At 39.9% G+C, this 16608-nt stretch overlaps 2 protein-coding genes across 2 annotated transcripts; one reads left to right on the top strand and one right to left on the bottom strand.

Moving 5' to 3' along the window:
• Nucleotides 1-680: 680 nt before the first annotated feature.
• On the bottom strand, nucleotides 681-5294 carry LOC308112570 (uncharacterized protein; the record flags this gene model as incomplete). Its single annotated transcript, XM_080468210.1, has 5 exons — nucleotides 681-3297; nucleotides 3408-3488; nucleotides 3875-3955; nucleotides 4355-4868; nucleotides 5256-5294. The coding sequence occupies 5 exons, from the start codon at nucleotides 5292-5294 to the stop codon at nucleotides 2372-2374; spliced, it is 1641 nt and encodes a 546-aa protein (XP_080324336.1). The 3' UTR covers nucleotides 681-2371.
• Nucleotides 5295-8662: 3368 nt separating this feature from the next.
• Nucleotides 8663-14291, top strand: proca (protein C (inactivator of coagulation factors Va and VIIIa), a). The gene is made up of 10 exons (XM_080481534.1): nucleotides 8663-8733; nucleotides 9024-9063; nucleotides 9151-9230; nucleotides 10232-10389; nucleotides 11147-11171; nucleotides 12292-12402; nucleotides 12576-12716; nucleotides 13128-13246; nucleotides 13388-13505; nucleotides 13606-14291. Exons 3-10 carry the CDS (start codon nucleotides 9161-9163, stop codon nucleotides 14193-14195), a joined length of 1332 nt encoding a protein of 443 aa, XP_080337660.1. The 5' UTR covers nucleotides 8663-8733; nucleotides 9024-9063; nucleotides 9151-9160; the 3' UTR covers nucleotides 14196-14291.
• The last annotated feature ends 2317 nt before the right edge of the window (nucleotides 14292-16608 follow it).

Below are 16608 nucleotides of genomic sequence, written 5' to 3'. Positions count from 1 at the left end.
AAAAACCACACAAACACACAATTACATTTTCTGTCACTTAACTAATTCTACTTAAGGTATTGAATGTACATCCTGACTGTGACCCTGGCACTGCACAATTTTGTTTTTAAAAGCTGCCTGATACACTAAAAAATATTGAAAACCTAATTTATGTTCAGGGTGTGTCTGTACTTGTCCAATTGTCAGAAAGAACATTCAGGTTCAACCTCCTTTGACCATAAACTGGATTTATAACAGTAAAGATTGAATGCATGTTCAACAACCTTTTCTATTATCCACTGTATGAAAACTTCACTTTGAAATGAGCTACAGTTTCAAATCAATGTCCTAAAGTTAAAGTTATGAAACTTTAAAAAGAAATGGGACAACAATTGGAAATACTGTTGCTCAAATTAGAATAAATGTATCTTTCTTATTATTCATGTTTTTACTTTGACAAACATGAAGTTGAAATGTTTTCAAGACATTTTACCCATTCTAAATGGTGATGTACATATAACGAGGTTCGTTGTGAAATATTATTGAATATTATTAGTCCCTTTGTTGAAACTGCACATTGTGTGGTGTCTTATATTGTCTTGAATCCTGTCAGTATATTTTAAGAAATATGAGTAAGACTCAAATTTTTTAAAAACTTTATTTCTGAAACAAACAAACAGACAAACAAACACTTTTTTTTTAACAGGAAATAACTTTATTAATATTTCTCCCAACAGTTCTGCCCATACTTCATAGTTGTTTCTTCAGTTCATCATTTCTTTATCTACACTTCATTTCCTTCACAGTATCTTTCCTTCGCTGTTTATCTTTTTTATTTACAGTACCTATATGAGATGTTAGCACTATCATCTCCCAGTATGAAGACTCTGGTCTCATTTCAGGCCAGTCTGTGTAAATGTTTTACAGAAGTTTGGACTTTCTCACTCAAACTAACAACCTGATTAGCATTTGACTGTGACACTGGTGATGGAGCGTGGAGGGTCACTTGGAGGTGTCGTTGTTAGTGCTCTTGCCTGCAGCTGCTCATTTAAAGAGCCCCGAAATCAGTGAGGAAATTATCAATCAATCAAGCAAAAAAATTAAAAATACAGAAAATCTGACAATCCCTTACCTTTTCCCTTAAACATCACGTTTACAGTCATATACTCATATGAAGTAAGTCAAGCTTTGTTTTAACTCCAGCAGCTTTGACAGTAGAGCTGCACAATTCATTCATTAGACTATTGACAGAAAATTTGATCACCAACAATTTAAACATCAGTATTTCTGGTACTTATGTAGTTAATAAAAGAACAAACACCAAAGAGTTTAATGATGATCTGTTTGCTAATGCTTCCATACTCAAGTGATTCTAACATTTTACTTGTCACTGTTGCTCAAACTCGTCAATATGAATATTGTGCTGGAAACTGCCCTAAAGCATTGCAGTGGCGCTAAATTCAAAAACACCTGACATATGCAATTAATGAGGCAGATGAATCAGTTTGTTGCCATAAAACACTGTGAACTCGGTCACTACTGTAAAAGGTTTTCTTCATTCAAACAAGCTTGTGTGTTTGAAAAGGAACAAAACTTTTCCAAATGTGCATTTTCATCATACTGCATTATTTTTGTGTGAATTAAATGATAAAAAAATATATAGTGTTGCACTTATAATTTGAATATCTGCAATGGCTTCAGTTTATTGAAAATCTTTCTTTTTTCATGCAGCTTTAAAAAAAATTTGAATCGCATCGTATTTGGGACTTTAACCACAGCTTCAGCAAACTGATGTGAAAGATTAGAGATAAATCCACTTTGGGTATGAACCTGAATCTGGACAGCTGGATTAAAAAGCTCAACGATCAACTTGTAGATATAAGTGCATAATCAGAACGAACGTTAACACATGAAGCAAGAGTCATGAGTGAGAACTAATCCACATAATTATAGGCAAGCGCTTTTCATGCTTACTACTGTATCTGAAGAGATACTTAATCAACAATAAACCTGATGAAATAGTGGTTAGATGAAGACTTAAACACAACATTAAAATGTTTATTTCATATTTTTTGATGTTCTTGTTTTTAGAGTGTATTCACAACATGTGCATCCACTTTTACAACTCCCACCTCCAACCAGAGCCAGGTGTCTGTGACCCGGACAGAACTTGTTGCCAAGATGGCAGATTTGTATAAAGGAGTCATCCATCTCTTCCTTTCACATCAGCTATAGGGGCAGAATATTGGTTTTAACCAAGAGTCAAAGACGTGTGAAAATATACAGTACTAGTGGAGCAACCCTGTGCTGCATGTCTGCATTGCCCCTCGTCTGTGCGGCTTCTGTACAAAGAGAGAATCTTTTTAGGCGTCTGTGAAATGATGAAAAGATACTAATTTGGTGGGGGGGTCATCATGGTGGTTTGGGTACCATCCCAGGTGTATTCTCCGCTCATAGATTGATTCTGGTTTCCAAAATCTCGGCCAATTGGTAATTCACAGGAGTCAGGGTAGAGGAGATATCCTGAAAACGTACTGGTGCTTTCACCGCTGCTGTACAATCCGTTGGTCTGATCGTCTTTCACCTGTAACCACACCTGGTCTCTCATGTTGAGGTGGAGGACAACGCTTTGGCTCATTGTAGTTGGGTACTGCAGTTCTGTTTTCTTTAATACAGGCTGAAAGTTTAGGAAAATCCCAACTTTCAGTGGCTTTTCAGCAACAGCGAGGTGGAAAGAGAAGACGTAGGTGCCATTGGCCGGGGCCGTGTACATGCCCATGGACGAGTTGAAGTGCCCCTGCTTGTTTGTGAGGACTCTGTGGAAAGCAACCGGCCAATCGTTCCTAGGAAATGACTCCTTAAGACTTGCACTGAATGCAGACATGATGGGTGCCATGCAAGGACCAGGTGGTCCCATGAAACCCATATCACCCATGTCTCCCTTTACCCCACTATTGCCCTGTACACCTTGATCACCAGTGTCACCTTTATCCCCTTTATCCCCCTTCACTCCCGGTTGTCCATCAGTACCATTCATTCCATCCACACAGTCACACACGCCCTGCTCACCTTGATCGCCTTTGTCACCATTCATACCGGGGTCACCAGTTCTACCTAGGTCACCTTCGGCCCCCTTCATACCCTTGGATCCCATAACTCCCTTTACTCCTGGCAGGCCTCGGCCTCCAGCTGGTCCAGGTGCGCCCTGTGGGCCTGGTGCACCTGGGATACTCTCACAGAAGGCAGGACATATCCCTGTTTCTCCCTGTGGGCCCGTTGCACCTGGGACTCCAATTGATCCTTGATCACCTTTTTCCCCTGGAAACACACATCAAGAATATTTTAATCATTTCAATTTCCATTTTTTAATCTGAAGACGTGTTTATATCAGCTCAGGCTGAACCGTTCAAGACTGCATCTGCTCTGACCTTTAAATCCTCGCTCTCCCTTTGATCCCATGAAACCGGGCACGCCGATCTGTCCTTTCTCCCCGTTGTCTCCCTTCTGACCTGTAACCATGAAGAAGAAACTGAAATTAAAAGCACATGATTCATATGGAGACACACAACAATGATTTGTTGAGGTTATTTACAAGCACAGGTGTGTAAGTCTCATTTTGACATACATTTAGGAAAGGCAGGAGGCCACGGTTGCAAAGTCTCAGCTTCTGAATACATCTGATCTGATTCCATCACGAGAAAGGGGACCCTTCATAGCTTTGTCATGACAAAACCCAATTCGTTTGATGTCTCAGGAGATCCCCACAAAAACATTGCAATGAGACATTGACTAAGGTGACTGTATGAAAGCATTTCTGAAACTGTATGTGTCCTCATTAGAGCTATCTGTTATTCATACCTGTATGGTGAAAAGGGGTTCTTGCTGTCTGACTCACCTTTAGTCCCCTGAAGGCCTGTGAATCCTCGATTGCCTTTGAACCCTTGCAGTCCTCTTCTCCCGAGGCTGCCAGGTGAACCTAATCAAACATCAGCATCACATTAGCTATATAAAATTATTTTGCACAATCAAACTAGTTCAATCTTTAATCCCTGTACTATGAAACACTCTCAGTACACATTACTGTCTTCACCATGTTAAGCATGATTTATTATCAGCCACGTTTGTCAATCAGACCAAATGGACATTTGTCATATACATACAGAGATATCACAGCAAATTCTGTTCTTAAGACTCATCCATTTTATTGTTCTCCCTCTCCAGATAAGTATTACAATCATTAATCTGTTTGTTTTTTTTAAATTTTGATGTACTGTCATGTTTTTCTTCTTCAAGTCATGTGTTTTTTGTATTTTATACGAAACTAAAGCTCACTGTTCCTGTCATTTTATAGCATTTTTAAGAGTGATCTACATACCTGGAGAGCCTCGGTCTCCAAGGTCTCCTTTTGGCCCCACAGTTCCTTTACAATATTTGCAGATGCAGGGAAACGGGACCTGGGCTGCGGAAGGTGGAACCGGTGCACTCAGCAGGATGTCGCAGATATCCACAGGCGACTCAGGGGGCATCACGTCACTTCCAAGCATCCGAAGTTTGTCTGCACCTTCAGTCATGTTTTCATTGGGGAGCCACATGTCGACCATGTTACCACGGGCTTCCTGTGGCCCTGACTCTTCAAATGAACTATATGGGAACTCGGAAGAATTAAAGTGTGTGTTAGGGTCAATAACGTATTCCTCGCTAACTGGACTGTGCAGCCGAAGCAGCATCTGGGAGTCCGCATCAACGCTTGAGTCTTCATTATTATCTCCGTACCAACTAGGCAGGGTGTGTGCATCAGGATAAACAGTGGAGTCTTCACTGTCTTCACTGATGGCTGGTGTTAGCATGGATGAGGACAGGATGAAGAGTTCCAGCAACCTCAACAACATCTGGAGGATGAGAAGAAAGACAGGGTCAGATAAAAACAACAGTACCTTCTTTACATGTCATTAAAAATCCTGTGGAGTCAATTCGCTTTAATGTGGTTTCAATTATTAAATGATTGCATTCAATACACAAATATCATGTCTGCCTTGCCTGAATAGATTTTTCATTTCATCCCAACCTATTATTTTCATCTGTGAGTGAAGTCTTCAAGTGAAGACAGGTGTCAAAAGATAAAATAGTTTAAATTCAGGTTCAAATTTAAACATTTTTTTTTCTTTTTTGTGTTATTTTCTTTTGCAAGAATTACTCAAACATTTAATAAGACCTTATACATGATATTCCAATAGGCTTGAAAATTAAATCCTTTGAGCTTGAAGAGACGAACTCACCGCTCCGTCCCGGCCGCACAGCATCTTCAGGAAAAGCATTTTTGTGGTTAGTAAGCTGGATTGATGCATTTATAGGCCTCGCCCTAAACAAAACTTCTTTCAGGTTCTGTCTCGACGGGAAGTCCCACAGACAAAAGCTGAAGACAGCGAGAGGAGGGGGAAGGTGGGAGGCGGGCCTTCATTGTCTCATCAGTCCTTTTCCTGTGATGTGACCTCCTTCAGCATGAAACAGCAAAAACATACTGAGAGCAGAAAGAAGAGATGCTTCTCTGTTTATCACTTCATCACACCCCACCCTCTTTATTGTATCACGTTAGTATATTATTCCCACTCCCATTCTCAATTCATACCTCTTCCATATTGTCTCACGTTTTTGTTTTTGTTTTTAAATTTCATGTTGAACATTTTGCACAAGCTCAATTTGGTTTCCCAAAATTGACTTCTGATATTGTTTTCCATAAGAGATCTTCCTTGTTTTCAGAGCAGACACACGTCCACAGGTGGTGATACCACAGGTCAACTATGCAACTACAGTATGCACAAGCTTTGGTAAGGGATATTCCATAGAAAATATTTACATTCTGATTAGTTCAGGTTCTGTAATTAGAGAATAAAATAACCCAGATATGATTCTTAATGATGGAGAGCAGCACTTTTTGTCCAAATATATACTGTATGTTATGCACCTTCGTGTATGTCATATTATATTATCATTTCATTATGTCAAAAAGTTGGAAAGGTCCTTTATCATATATTTTTTTCATTAACCCTAAATTGTGTCTATTTCATTCAAAGATTCAATATGGCATCTTCCTAATAGATGTCATTACTCCTAGGGCCTTCTCTGGCTCAGCAAAAAACTTACAAAATGAAATCTAGCATCTTGTGCAACGTGAAGGAAACATGTATTCAGTGCGCTGCATGTGTGACTAGTTCAGAAAGGTATGTGGGTAAGGCCACATGCCACCAGGATGTTTTCCAGTCACTCCGTCTCCGGGTCACCTACGGAACCAGAGAGGACTCCTTTATGTCCAGGGGCCAGCTTTTATTCTAAAACAATCAAAAAGGTAGAGGACAACAATGCAATTTGAGCTGAGAGTACAGGACCAAAGCACAAAGGACAATGAACCAGATGAATAGTTAACCTTAATACATGTCCTGGTTTCCACAGCCGGCAGCGATCAGTGTTACCCTGCAGGCTCCACACCTGAACGTGCTCATGCTGCCAGAGAAAGAAAGACCTGAATTCTTCTGTGAAGTTCTATACGTTTTAGTGAGGCACAGTGAAGTGTGACATGAGATTACCCTCGGGCAAATACTTGGTTTATTGACAAGGAATACATGTTGCATGTGTTACCTGAGTCAGGTGTGCATGTTTCTAACTGGCCATGTGTTCAGATTGACACACATACATAAAGAAACACCACCCCTGAGACTTTATGATCTTTACTGTACTCAAGCTTTCACAAAAAGCACAATCATGCCAAGTTGGGAGGACCACTGTGAAAATTGAAGCTTTTAATTTTTATGAGGAATTCTATACTTTGGTAGATTGCCAGTTTTTAAATTTTTTCCTGGAGAGTGAATATGTCCACACATACGTATTGCGTCGATCCTCTGTTCAGATCTGCTCCTTTAATTCAAACCTTTTAATTGTTTTCATGATGTCAGTTTGAAACATAAGACTCACATGAAGGAAAACATGAAACGTCCTAAAATGTACTGAAAGTATTAAAACAAAGAAATTGTTATTTGTATTTTCCAGGTACCTATCATGTACTCCAAATACATGGAAAGCAACTCAAATAAGCTTTTAAAATACTCTTACGACCAGACCTGTTGGTTACATCAGCAGTTAATCCAAGTCACTTATGATTTTATAAATCTTGCACTGCTTTCAATACCGGGCTAAAGGCAGGGGTATGATCCCTATTAAAGGTGGGACTTTTCACTGTTACTTCCAGGGATGTTGGGTATCATCCACGCATCTTCAATATGGCCTTGTTCTGAGTAGCGTGATGTAGCTGATGTAGGCACTGTTTTAGTTGACCAGCTGAAGTAGCTGTTCTATCACTATCTGATGTGGCTTTTCCATGTTACAGAGGTGTCCTATTTGGAGAATTAAGAAATGTAATTTATTCAAAGTAGGGTATTAGAAAACTGGACACTAGCACCCTCCACTATCCCAAATTTTAAATAGATACTCAGCAACCTTACAATAGGCACTAATCAGGGGCTACTTAAGCACTATCTTTGGAGGACATTCCCTCTTATTTAATGTATGCATGACCCTGATATTAACCTAATTGTAATATGATCATTGTCACCACATCTTTAGGAGGCAAATATGACCATGTGGTGGCACTGGGTGTATATAAGGGATGGTTTCTCATCATGGAGGCAGGTGAATGCTGACCCGGAAGGGCAAACAGGTTTTGACCAACGTCAACTCTGTAATACCGCTGACCGCTGCCATATGAAAGATTAGTGGGCGCACTGGAAAGGCCAGGCGTTGCATTGCACTGTGATCGCAATAAGGGATTGTTTGTGGCACTAACAATTTGTTTATTGCCATTCATTGAACATCACGCAGCGAAACAAGTGATATGCAGAGAACCAAACAGCGCCTCAGCTACGCCAAACTGGGATCAATATTCCCTCAGTAGCCGGTAAAGGGCCGGCTCCTTCAATAAAATCGTTATCCCCTCAATACACTTTTGCAGGCTTCAACATTTTGGGCCCTAAAAAAGTGAAAGGCACTAACAAATAAACCCATCAATGCAAATTTAAAGTCACCAATGAATTTGACATGTGTTTTGTTGAACACCAGAAGAAAAGTTCCGTGACTTCTTTGAGGCATCAGTAATAACCACCACACTTCCACGTTACTCCCAATTTGCTATAAGCAAACACATTTCGACATATTTTTTGCAATCCTTCTATTGTTTTAGTTTAAATTCAGTATGGATGTTTGAAAGAAGAATTATCATTCAACAACAAAAATAGAATAATCCCCCAAAATGTTCCTTAAATATCCAAAACAGTGAGTTCAGTCACAGTGAATCTCCACGCCTCTGCATCCATGATAAAACATGAAAATGTACTGAGTAAAAGCGCCTTTTCCTTATTCCACTTACTGTATTTCACTGTGCTGTGGTTGCGTGTCTCTTGCTGACATCTTGTGTAAAATGTTTAGAAGAACCTCATGAGAACATTTTGCATATTTGGGAATGTGGAGGTTGGACACCAACTAAGGTGAGTGGGTGGAGGGTGAAGGGGAGCTCTGGGCGTGTGTGTGTGTGTGTGTGTGTGTGTGTGTGTGTGTGTGTGTGTGTGTGTGTGTTGACATTGACAGTGCGAGCAGGCAGTGTCCAGCTGCAGACTGTGGACTCTCAGTAAACACTGGTAGTTAGTCATTAACAAACCAGAAACAGAGCAAAGCATCTTCGTCTCCGTCCACCGGTCAAATTCTAAACATGTAAGTACAGACGCACTCCTCTGTCTCTGTTCTCTGTGCCTGTTTTTTTTTTTTTTTTATGTCTTAGGATGTAGTTTTGCCTTCACTCTAGTCTCCGCAGCCTCTGACATTGGGATTGAGAGGTCAAAGGTCGTAGAGGTTTTCGCAGGTTTTGTCTCCAGCTTTACTTTTGTTTGAAGGCCTGTAGGTTTTCAGCCAATACTCATCAATACAGCAGTGTTTGGTTTTGAATGAAAGCGATGTTAACAAAATATGAAGTGACTGTGATTTTGTCTCTCTGCCGTCTCCAGCTCCTCCAAAACGCCAAAGCTTTTCATCTACCTTCATCCCGTGAGTCTGCAATACCAGAAGTCAATAATGAGTGCGAATGTTTGAAGACTGTGAGTAATTACAAACAGTTGTTCTGATTGGCTGCAGGTTTGATGTCATGTCTCGCCTCCTCCTCTGCGTGTGCATCGGTGTCATTCTGTTGTCGGCGTCTGTCATCAGTATGTCAGGTGGGTGTGTTTGGTCCAACCTGAGACCCCGTTCCTCAGGAACCTTTTTAGTTGTTGGGCTGTTCCATGTGTGCCTGTGTTGCATTCTAATCTTTATGTTTTTTGGGGTGACAAGAAGTCAGAAAACACACATGGGTCAAAAGTATCAGTCACATGCCACGGGCATGGTGATATATGATCTAAAATAAACTAGAGCAACGGTGCATGTCATGACACGATTGTGTGGTTGTGAAAGATTTGATAATCCCAGATATTATATCTCACCAGCGTTTTATTGCTTCATAAATGTCTGTAAACTAATCAGACTTTTATGCATTTCTACTGTATATAGCAGAGTAACCTCTCCAGATTATATATATATATATATATATATATATATATATATATATACTGTATATATGGAATCAAGTTGCTTGCTTTTATCTGTTTTAAATATCATGCTCTTGCATTTATGGATGTAAATAACAAGAAAGTAAATGTTCTAGTACTGCTACAAATCATTATTGCACATATACATAGAATACAAATGTTTGTCAGCTTCTATTTACATAGCGACACACTTGAAACAACTGAAATGTGTCCCATATACTGTAAGATATATTCACTGATAAGTGAAAATCCTTTGAAGGGCTTTGGTCGTGCAGGAACTCTCATTAGAATATTAATGATTTCTTCTAGTTTCATTCAGCTTCACCGTACCTGACAGCTTGTAGATTGACTCCCCTCCCGTGAAGGCATGTTCTCTGCATGGTATCAGTAATCTGCACTGCAACAGCCTAATCTCACAAGTCACTGCAGCGTGTCTCCATCCTCCATTTATCGATCTCTGTGTCAGGAAAACACTGGTCAAAGTTAAAGGCATGGTTAGATTTACTTGTCGCGACACTATAATCAATATCCATGAGCAGTGTTTACAATATCTACAGTACAGGGATATGATGAAACAAATCAAGTCCATGTGAAGATGCACGAGTACTGAGGTCTACTTCGCTCTGTTACAGTCTTCTCAGACCCTCAGCAGGCTCACATGCTGCTCCGGTCTCGTCGGGCCAACTCTTTTCTGGAGGAGCTGAAACCTGCGTCCATGGAGCGCGAGTGTGTGGAGGAAAAGTGCGAATTTGAAGAGGCCAGAGAGATTTTCCAAACCAGGGAGGCTACAGTAAGATGTTTCGCTCACCTTTAATATGTCAACCACAATGTGTTTCAATATCTTTTTAGCTTTTAAATCATTATGCCAACACCATGTCACCACACCGTTGTTTTCTACAACACAAGAAAGAGTCACTCTTTATGTGGAACACAAGTTCTGATGAGATTCAGGAGAAACCTTCTCTACCATATGCGCCTGGTAACAAGGCAAACTAAATGCAACTTCTTAACAACATAATAAAATAAGCAGATCTGAGCAAAATACAGAGTCAACTGAGATTTTATATGACACTGGGTGTTAAATTTCAAGAGATAATTTAATGCCTTCTGTTTCATTATTTGTTCATAGTATTGCATTTTACTTTAAATTCGTGGCAGCCGTTTTTTTAAGTTCTATACATTTAAATAACTGCTGCTCCGGTAATTTTTATTTCTTAATATTCCGTTAAGTATCCGGTTTGAATGTTTATATTTGAAGGCACCAGCGTGAAATGTTTTTTTTAGGTGTTTCACCGACAGCAGCTTATGTCCCTTCATATGGATTGTCAACAGAATTCAAGTCTTTAAATCTGGTGGAAATAAGGAAAACAAATCTGAAAATATATCGGATGCCTCATGAAATTATTGACAGTAATGTGAAACTTCTATTATTCGGTGTTTGCACTAAATGAATAACAATACCACACTTGATGAGCCAAAACAAAACTTTTACTGAATTGTCTGTATTTCAGACGCATGATTCACTGTGTCTTTCATGTGTTTTACAGCTGGAGTTCTGGACAGTGTATACAGGTGAGATGAGATTCATCCCATTGATTTTTGTTCTTCTGGAAAAATCTACACACAAAGAAAGTATTCTAAAATATTTACTGTAAAAATAGAGAACCTACAGCAATATTTCTGATTCTAATTGATCCAGTTCACATTGGTACAAACGTAGTTTTGTTAGTTGTTGAGTATCTTTCTCCTCCTCCTCCTCACTTGAAGAAAAAATTGGGGAACAATCCATTATATCAAAGAAAAATTGAGAAATTGAGTGAAAATGAAATGTTGTCTCATTCTAGAGCTGAAGTTTCACCACAGATACGTCTCCACACTATTTCGTATGAACATGGGACATGGTAATTCTGCATATGAAGATGCAAAGTCCTCAAACTATCAACTGGACCACCATTGTTTTATATGGAGCCTTTCTTTTTGCTCTCAAAAACATTTATGTTCTAAATGAAAGTAGGAAATATGGAAATTAGGTGCTTCTTGTCTCAAGGCTCATCTCAAGACTAGAGATTCCTGACTACAAAGGAACAGCTCAGTATTAGGGATTTTACTGGTGACTCATTTTCTTGTCAACTTAGCAAACATTAAGACTGCTGGTAGTTGACAAACGGAAATTGCTCATAAAAAAGTCAAAATGCAGCACTTTGTACAAAGTGCAAACATACTGTACGTTACAAGGTCATTGCTGTGATCACCTGCCAAGTCCTCTTAGACCAGCATTACAGTATCTCAGGGTCAACAATAGCAATCTAATCTGAGCCTGGCTGGGCACCATCAGCTTTGCAGGTTTATATCCAATCAGTTGAATTTATGCAATTTTCTAGTGGAGTGCTTTTATGCAAGTTATTTTTTAGAACGCATTATAATACATTGCTTTCATTTTATAGATTTGTTTATGAAGGAAAGACTAATTGGCCAGCAACCAAGTGTATATTTAATAATTTTTACAACATAAACTGGACTCAAATCTGCAATGTTGTGATAGAAAATTTGACATTATTACAGTTTGAGCACTGAATTTAGACAAAGATTCCTAACATATAAAACTGTTTGAAAAATGAAAACTTACTAGAGTTCCACGCAGTACCTGCAGAGCATTGAGAACAATACACACGTTTAATCAGCTGTTTTTCAGATGGAAACCAGTGTCAGTCCAACATGTGTGTTCACGGGGCCTGTGTAGACCTGTACCAGGACTACGCCTGCCGCTGTGAAACCGGATATGAGGGAAGATACTGCAAACAGCGTGAGTTTCTGTGTCTCTCACTGAGAACATTTTGGCTTTGAATGGGATGCACTATTCTTCTGACCCATTGATCCAAATATTTCCTGCTTCACTTCTTTACTGGTTTTTTTTTTTAGTTTCTTATCAACATCCACTGAAACCCAACCAAAACCTTTAACATTGTTGTTATTCAGTCCAGACAGCCACAAACTGCTCCATGGATAACGGCGGCTGTGACCATGACTGCACAGAAAGGGAGGACGGCCGGACAAGAAGCTGCCACTGTCTGGGTGGATACAGACTTGCAGACGATCACAAGAAATGTGTTCCGAAAGGCGAGTCTGCCGACATCAACGTCCCAAAATAAGTGGCTGGAATATTATGGTTCATTAATTAGACCTCATAGACTCTCAGGTTGAAGGTGCAGCTTATCTTTGTTTATTGAAATGTGATTTTTGTATGACATTATTTTCAAAAAATCCAACCTGTGCATACTGCCTTTATCCGAGTTTGCATTAGAGCTCAGACGATTGATACACTGCTGGCCATACATGGTTCCATATATCAAAATGACTAACCATGGTCATCAAAACATCCCTCAGGGAATCTTTATGCAACATTTTATCTAAAAGAATCAACTGAAATTACTCAATGTCATCATGATTCATGATTGATCCAAATTTACACTTTATTATTATTATTAAATTTATTAACCATAGTACTGTGCGAATTCACTCTTTCTGCAGGCTCTTCAACTTGCGGTCAGCTACTCATTGGCAGGTCGTCATACACTAAACCAATGGACGGCCTGCTGCCCTGGATGGTGGGAGGAGAAGTGGGCAAGAAGGGTGAAAGTCCCTGGCAGGTCAGAAATCTTACTCGTGTGTGACAGTAACTTTACCGGTACATTTAACCGTCATCCTCAAGAAGAAAGTAGCCCGAACCGCTACACAGCAAGCACAGGTGTCCTGCCAGCTAAATACTGCTTTCATGTGCTTGTGCGCAGGCACTGCTGCTTAATGCAAGAGGGCGATTTCACTGCGGAGGTGTCCTCATTGATGAGAGCTGGATTCTTACTGCTGCTCACTGCCTCGAAAACAACCTGAGATTCAGAGCACGACTGGGTAAGTTTCTTTACTCTTGAGCAAAACTACAGCATGTCTGATAAAGTGGTTAACGGACACAGCAGTCAACCATCACAAAACCTTAAACCTGTGTCTTCAGGTGACTATGAGCGTCTCAGAGATGAAGGCACTGAAGTGACCCTGAGAGTCGTCAAAGCCTTTAAACACCCAAACTACAACAGTGAAACGGTTGACAATGACATTGCCCTGCTGCGACTGGAGACGCCCGCCCCACTCTCCGATTACATCGTCCCCGTTTGCCTGCCAGGACGCAACATGGCTGAGCGGGTGCTCCATCTTAACGGCACCGTGACTGTGGTGTCCGGCTGGGGGAAAGAGGACATGGACAGTACTCAGTTCAGTTCAGCACTCAATGTGATTAAAGTCCCGTTGGTCAGCCACAGCATCTGCAGCCGCCAGATGTACCCGTACAACATATCCAACAATGTCGTCTGTGCCGGGATCCTCGGTCAAAGAACGGACGCCTGTGAGGGAGACAGTGGCGGGCCGATGGTCACTCTGTACAGAGACACTTGGTTCTTGGTCGGCCTGGTTTCCTGGGGCGACGGCTGCGGCAAAGAGGACAAGTTGGGCATCTACACCAAGGTGTCAAACTACAACGACTGGATCAACGGAATCAGAGAGCAGTGGGACAAAGAACATCATTCACAGGAACCACCAAGAATCTAAAGCATCGTCACTGTGATCTTTTTAAGTCTGAACACAGACAAAGGCCTCAATGTGTCAGAAACGTAACTTTGTTAAATAAACTGATTTACTCTCGAGGCCCCGACTTGTTTTTTTTACAACACGCAGCGTCCTACCACTATGTATCAGGTCAGACCTCCTGGTTGTTGAAAATGAATGGGGACCACTAGGAAGAGTGTGTGGCTGATACAGGTACGCCACTGAAATCTGAATATTGTTCAAAATACAAGACTTTGACTGTTGTGCTTCATTGCATGCCGTCAGTTTCTTTGCATTTTGAGCATAACAAAGTGGAGTTCGACTTTGGTGGGGTCTCCATCAATCCTAAACACATCCATTCAGTCTTCAGTATGAGCGACTGAAGCGTGACATTCAACTAACTGTGGCTTTAGTCCTCTTCAATTCAAACTCGGCTACTTTTTAAAGAAAAAGCAAAAAAGCAAACATGAAAAAAATAATTAATACGACAGTGAGTTATGTTGATATTATTTACATGGACTAAATGGAATCATGTTAAGGGGTGTGGGATGCAAGATTCAAGGGAATAAGAAAAATAGAAAATCTGGAATAAAGCAATACACAGGATAGGCTTCACGGGGGTTTTTATGACAGTGTGTGCCCGTGTTAGATTTTGTGTTGCATCTTTGTCGATTGTCGATTGATCTATCACCACTCCACAATAGAACAAAGGTGACACACATTTAAAAATGAAAAACACTGTGGCAACATTAGTCCAGAATTCATGCTCAGTGGACAATATAGAAATATCTATTGGCAAAACACGGTTGAATGTTTTACACATAACTTTATTTCACATTTCACCATATTAAACATATTCGTACATCAGCAGAGCCTGAAAGGGACTGATGTTTCTGGGCTTTTTCTTCCTATTCCTGGAGCCAACCTAAGGTTGACATGGTTTAAACTACATCTATGCCATTAAACATATTGCTTTTATACTCCAGAGGCAACATCGCAAAACTAAAAAGGACCTGAGAATAACAGGCATAAACTGCTAAAACACAAGACCAACATCGAAACACTGTACACAAAATATTCACCATTCAAATACAACGAAATACCAGCAGCAGGTTAATAACTGTTTACTAAAATACATCCTAGAAGCTAAAATATAGGGAATCTCCCCAACAATCATTTCACAGGCTGTTTTAATATATATAAAACATTTTTTTAACAATTTCATACTTTATGTAGAGTAACGTTTCTTCACCTGCTCCTGGTTTTTAACCTGAGATTTCTTTTTTTTAACAATTAAGACTTTTCCCATTGTTGAATTAAATACTGTGTTTGCTCTAAAAGAGACACCAATCAAGGATTCAGCTTCTGAAAAGATGAGTCCTCTCTTTTTACTGTAAAATGAAGTCCTAAGAAATATTTATGTAATTTCAGAAGGTGCACAGCATATGTTGTGTATTTACCCCTCGGGTTTATACCACCTCCGTTTCAAGTTTTCAAGCAGGCATAGGGTCTGCCCACATAAAGATCTGTAACACTTTTCTTCAGGAGGTGAGCAACAATAAGGCATCTACAAATAAATGAGAACAATTGTGCTTTGCATAAACAAAAAAGTTACCTAGTAAGTTCATATTATTAGCATGTGAACGTTGTTATCAGAGAATATCTTGAGGTATTTTTGTCATTTCCACAGGTCCTGAAGAAGTTCCCTGGCTCTTTAGCTGCATTCCTGTCAGCAGATTTTCTTTTTTTTTTTTGTCAGAGAGCATATATTGTTCATAGCTGTGCTAAACCCCTATACATGAGATATTACTGCTTCACAGTGTATTTTGCCAATGAGCAAATTTGCAGTTGAAAACTACACGTCTCGAATTTGTAGGCTTTCCTGAGGCATAGCATCAACTACAATAAGAAATATGTGTGATTACAGTTACTCTGGCCTTAAACCCTATTGATATGCATGAATATGTGCCAAATTTGAAGAAAGTCCCATTACGCCATTCCTGAGATGTCGCTTAGATATTGTGATAATTTGTGTAGCCACACCAGCTTTTGACATTTGACCACCAAACTTTCAGGAACTGATTTATCATCGAGAAGAAACAGATTTTGAAGATATTTCGCCTTCTTCTACTTCAACAATTGGTAACTATCGTGTGCATCAAATGCCATTATGCTAACAAATAATACAAAAACTTGGGTGTAAATTGCTTTGCCAGGCTTAACCAAGTGCCGGATGAAATATGGGCGACGTGAAGCCTCAGTGTATTGCGGTTTGAATTTTTCTTTTCTGCCTCCAGCAGCAGAAACTTTGCTGTGATGATCGACTTAGCCTCTTCCGGGTTATAATACTGAACACTGGTCCACGTAACAAATGCAAAGATATATAATATTAGTTTTATTTTTAGCTAAATGCTTG

Source organism: Lipophrys pholis (genome assembly GCF_963383615.2).
Source record: "Lipophrys pholis genome assembly, chromosome: 1".
In the NCBI taxonomy this organism is placed as follows: Eukaryota; Metazoa; Chordata; class Actinopteri; order Blenniiformes; family Blenniidae; genus Lipophrys; species Lipophrys pholis.
The sequence above is the reverse complement of the archived record's forward strand: the minus strand, read 5'-3'. Positions and strand labels throughout refer to the sequence as shown.

Excerpts from the sequence above, each read along its gene's own strand:
- proca (XM_080481534.1), top strand. The coding sequence starts at position 9,161 with ATGTCTCGCCTCCTCCTCTGCGTGTGCATCGGTGTCATTCTGTTGTCG. Across the intron at positions 12,717-13,127 it reads CAAGAAATGTGTTCCGAAAG|GCTCTTCAACTTGCGGTCAG; the intron begins GCGAGTCTGCCG and ends CTCTTTCTGCAG. Across the intron at positions 13,506-13,605 it reads GAGATTCAGAGCACGACTGG|GTGACTATGAGCGTCTCAGA; the intron begins GTAAGTTTCTTT and ends CTGTGTCTTCAG.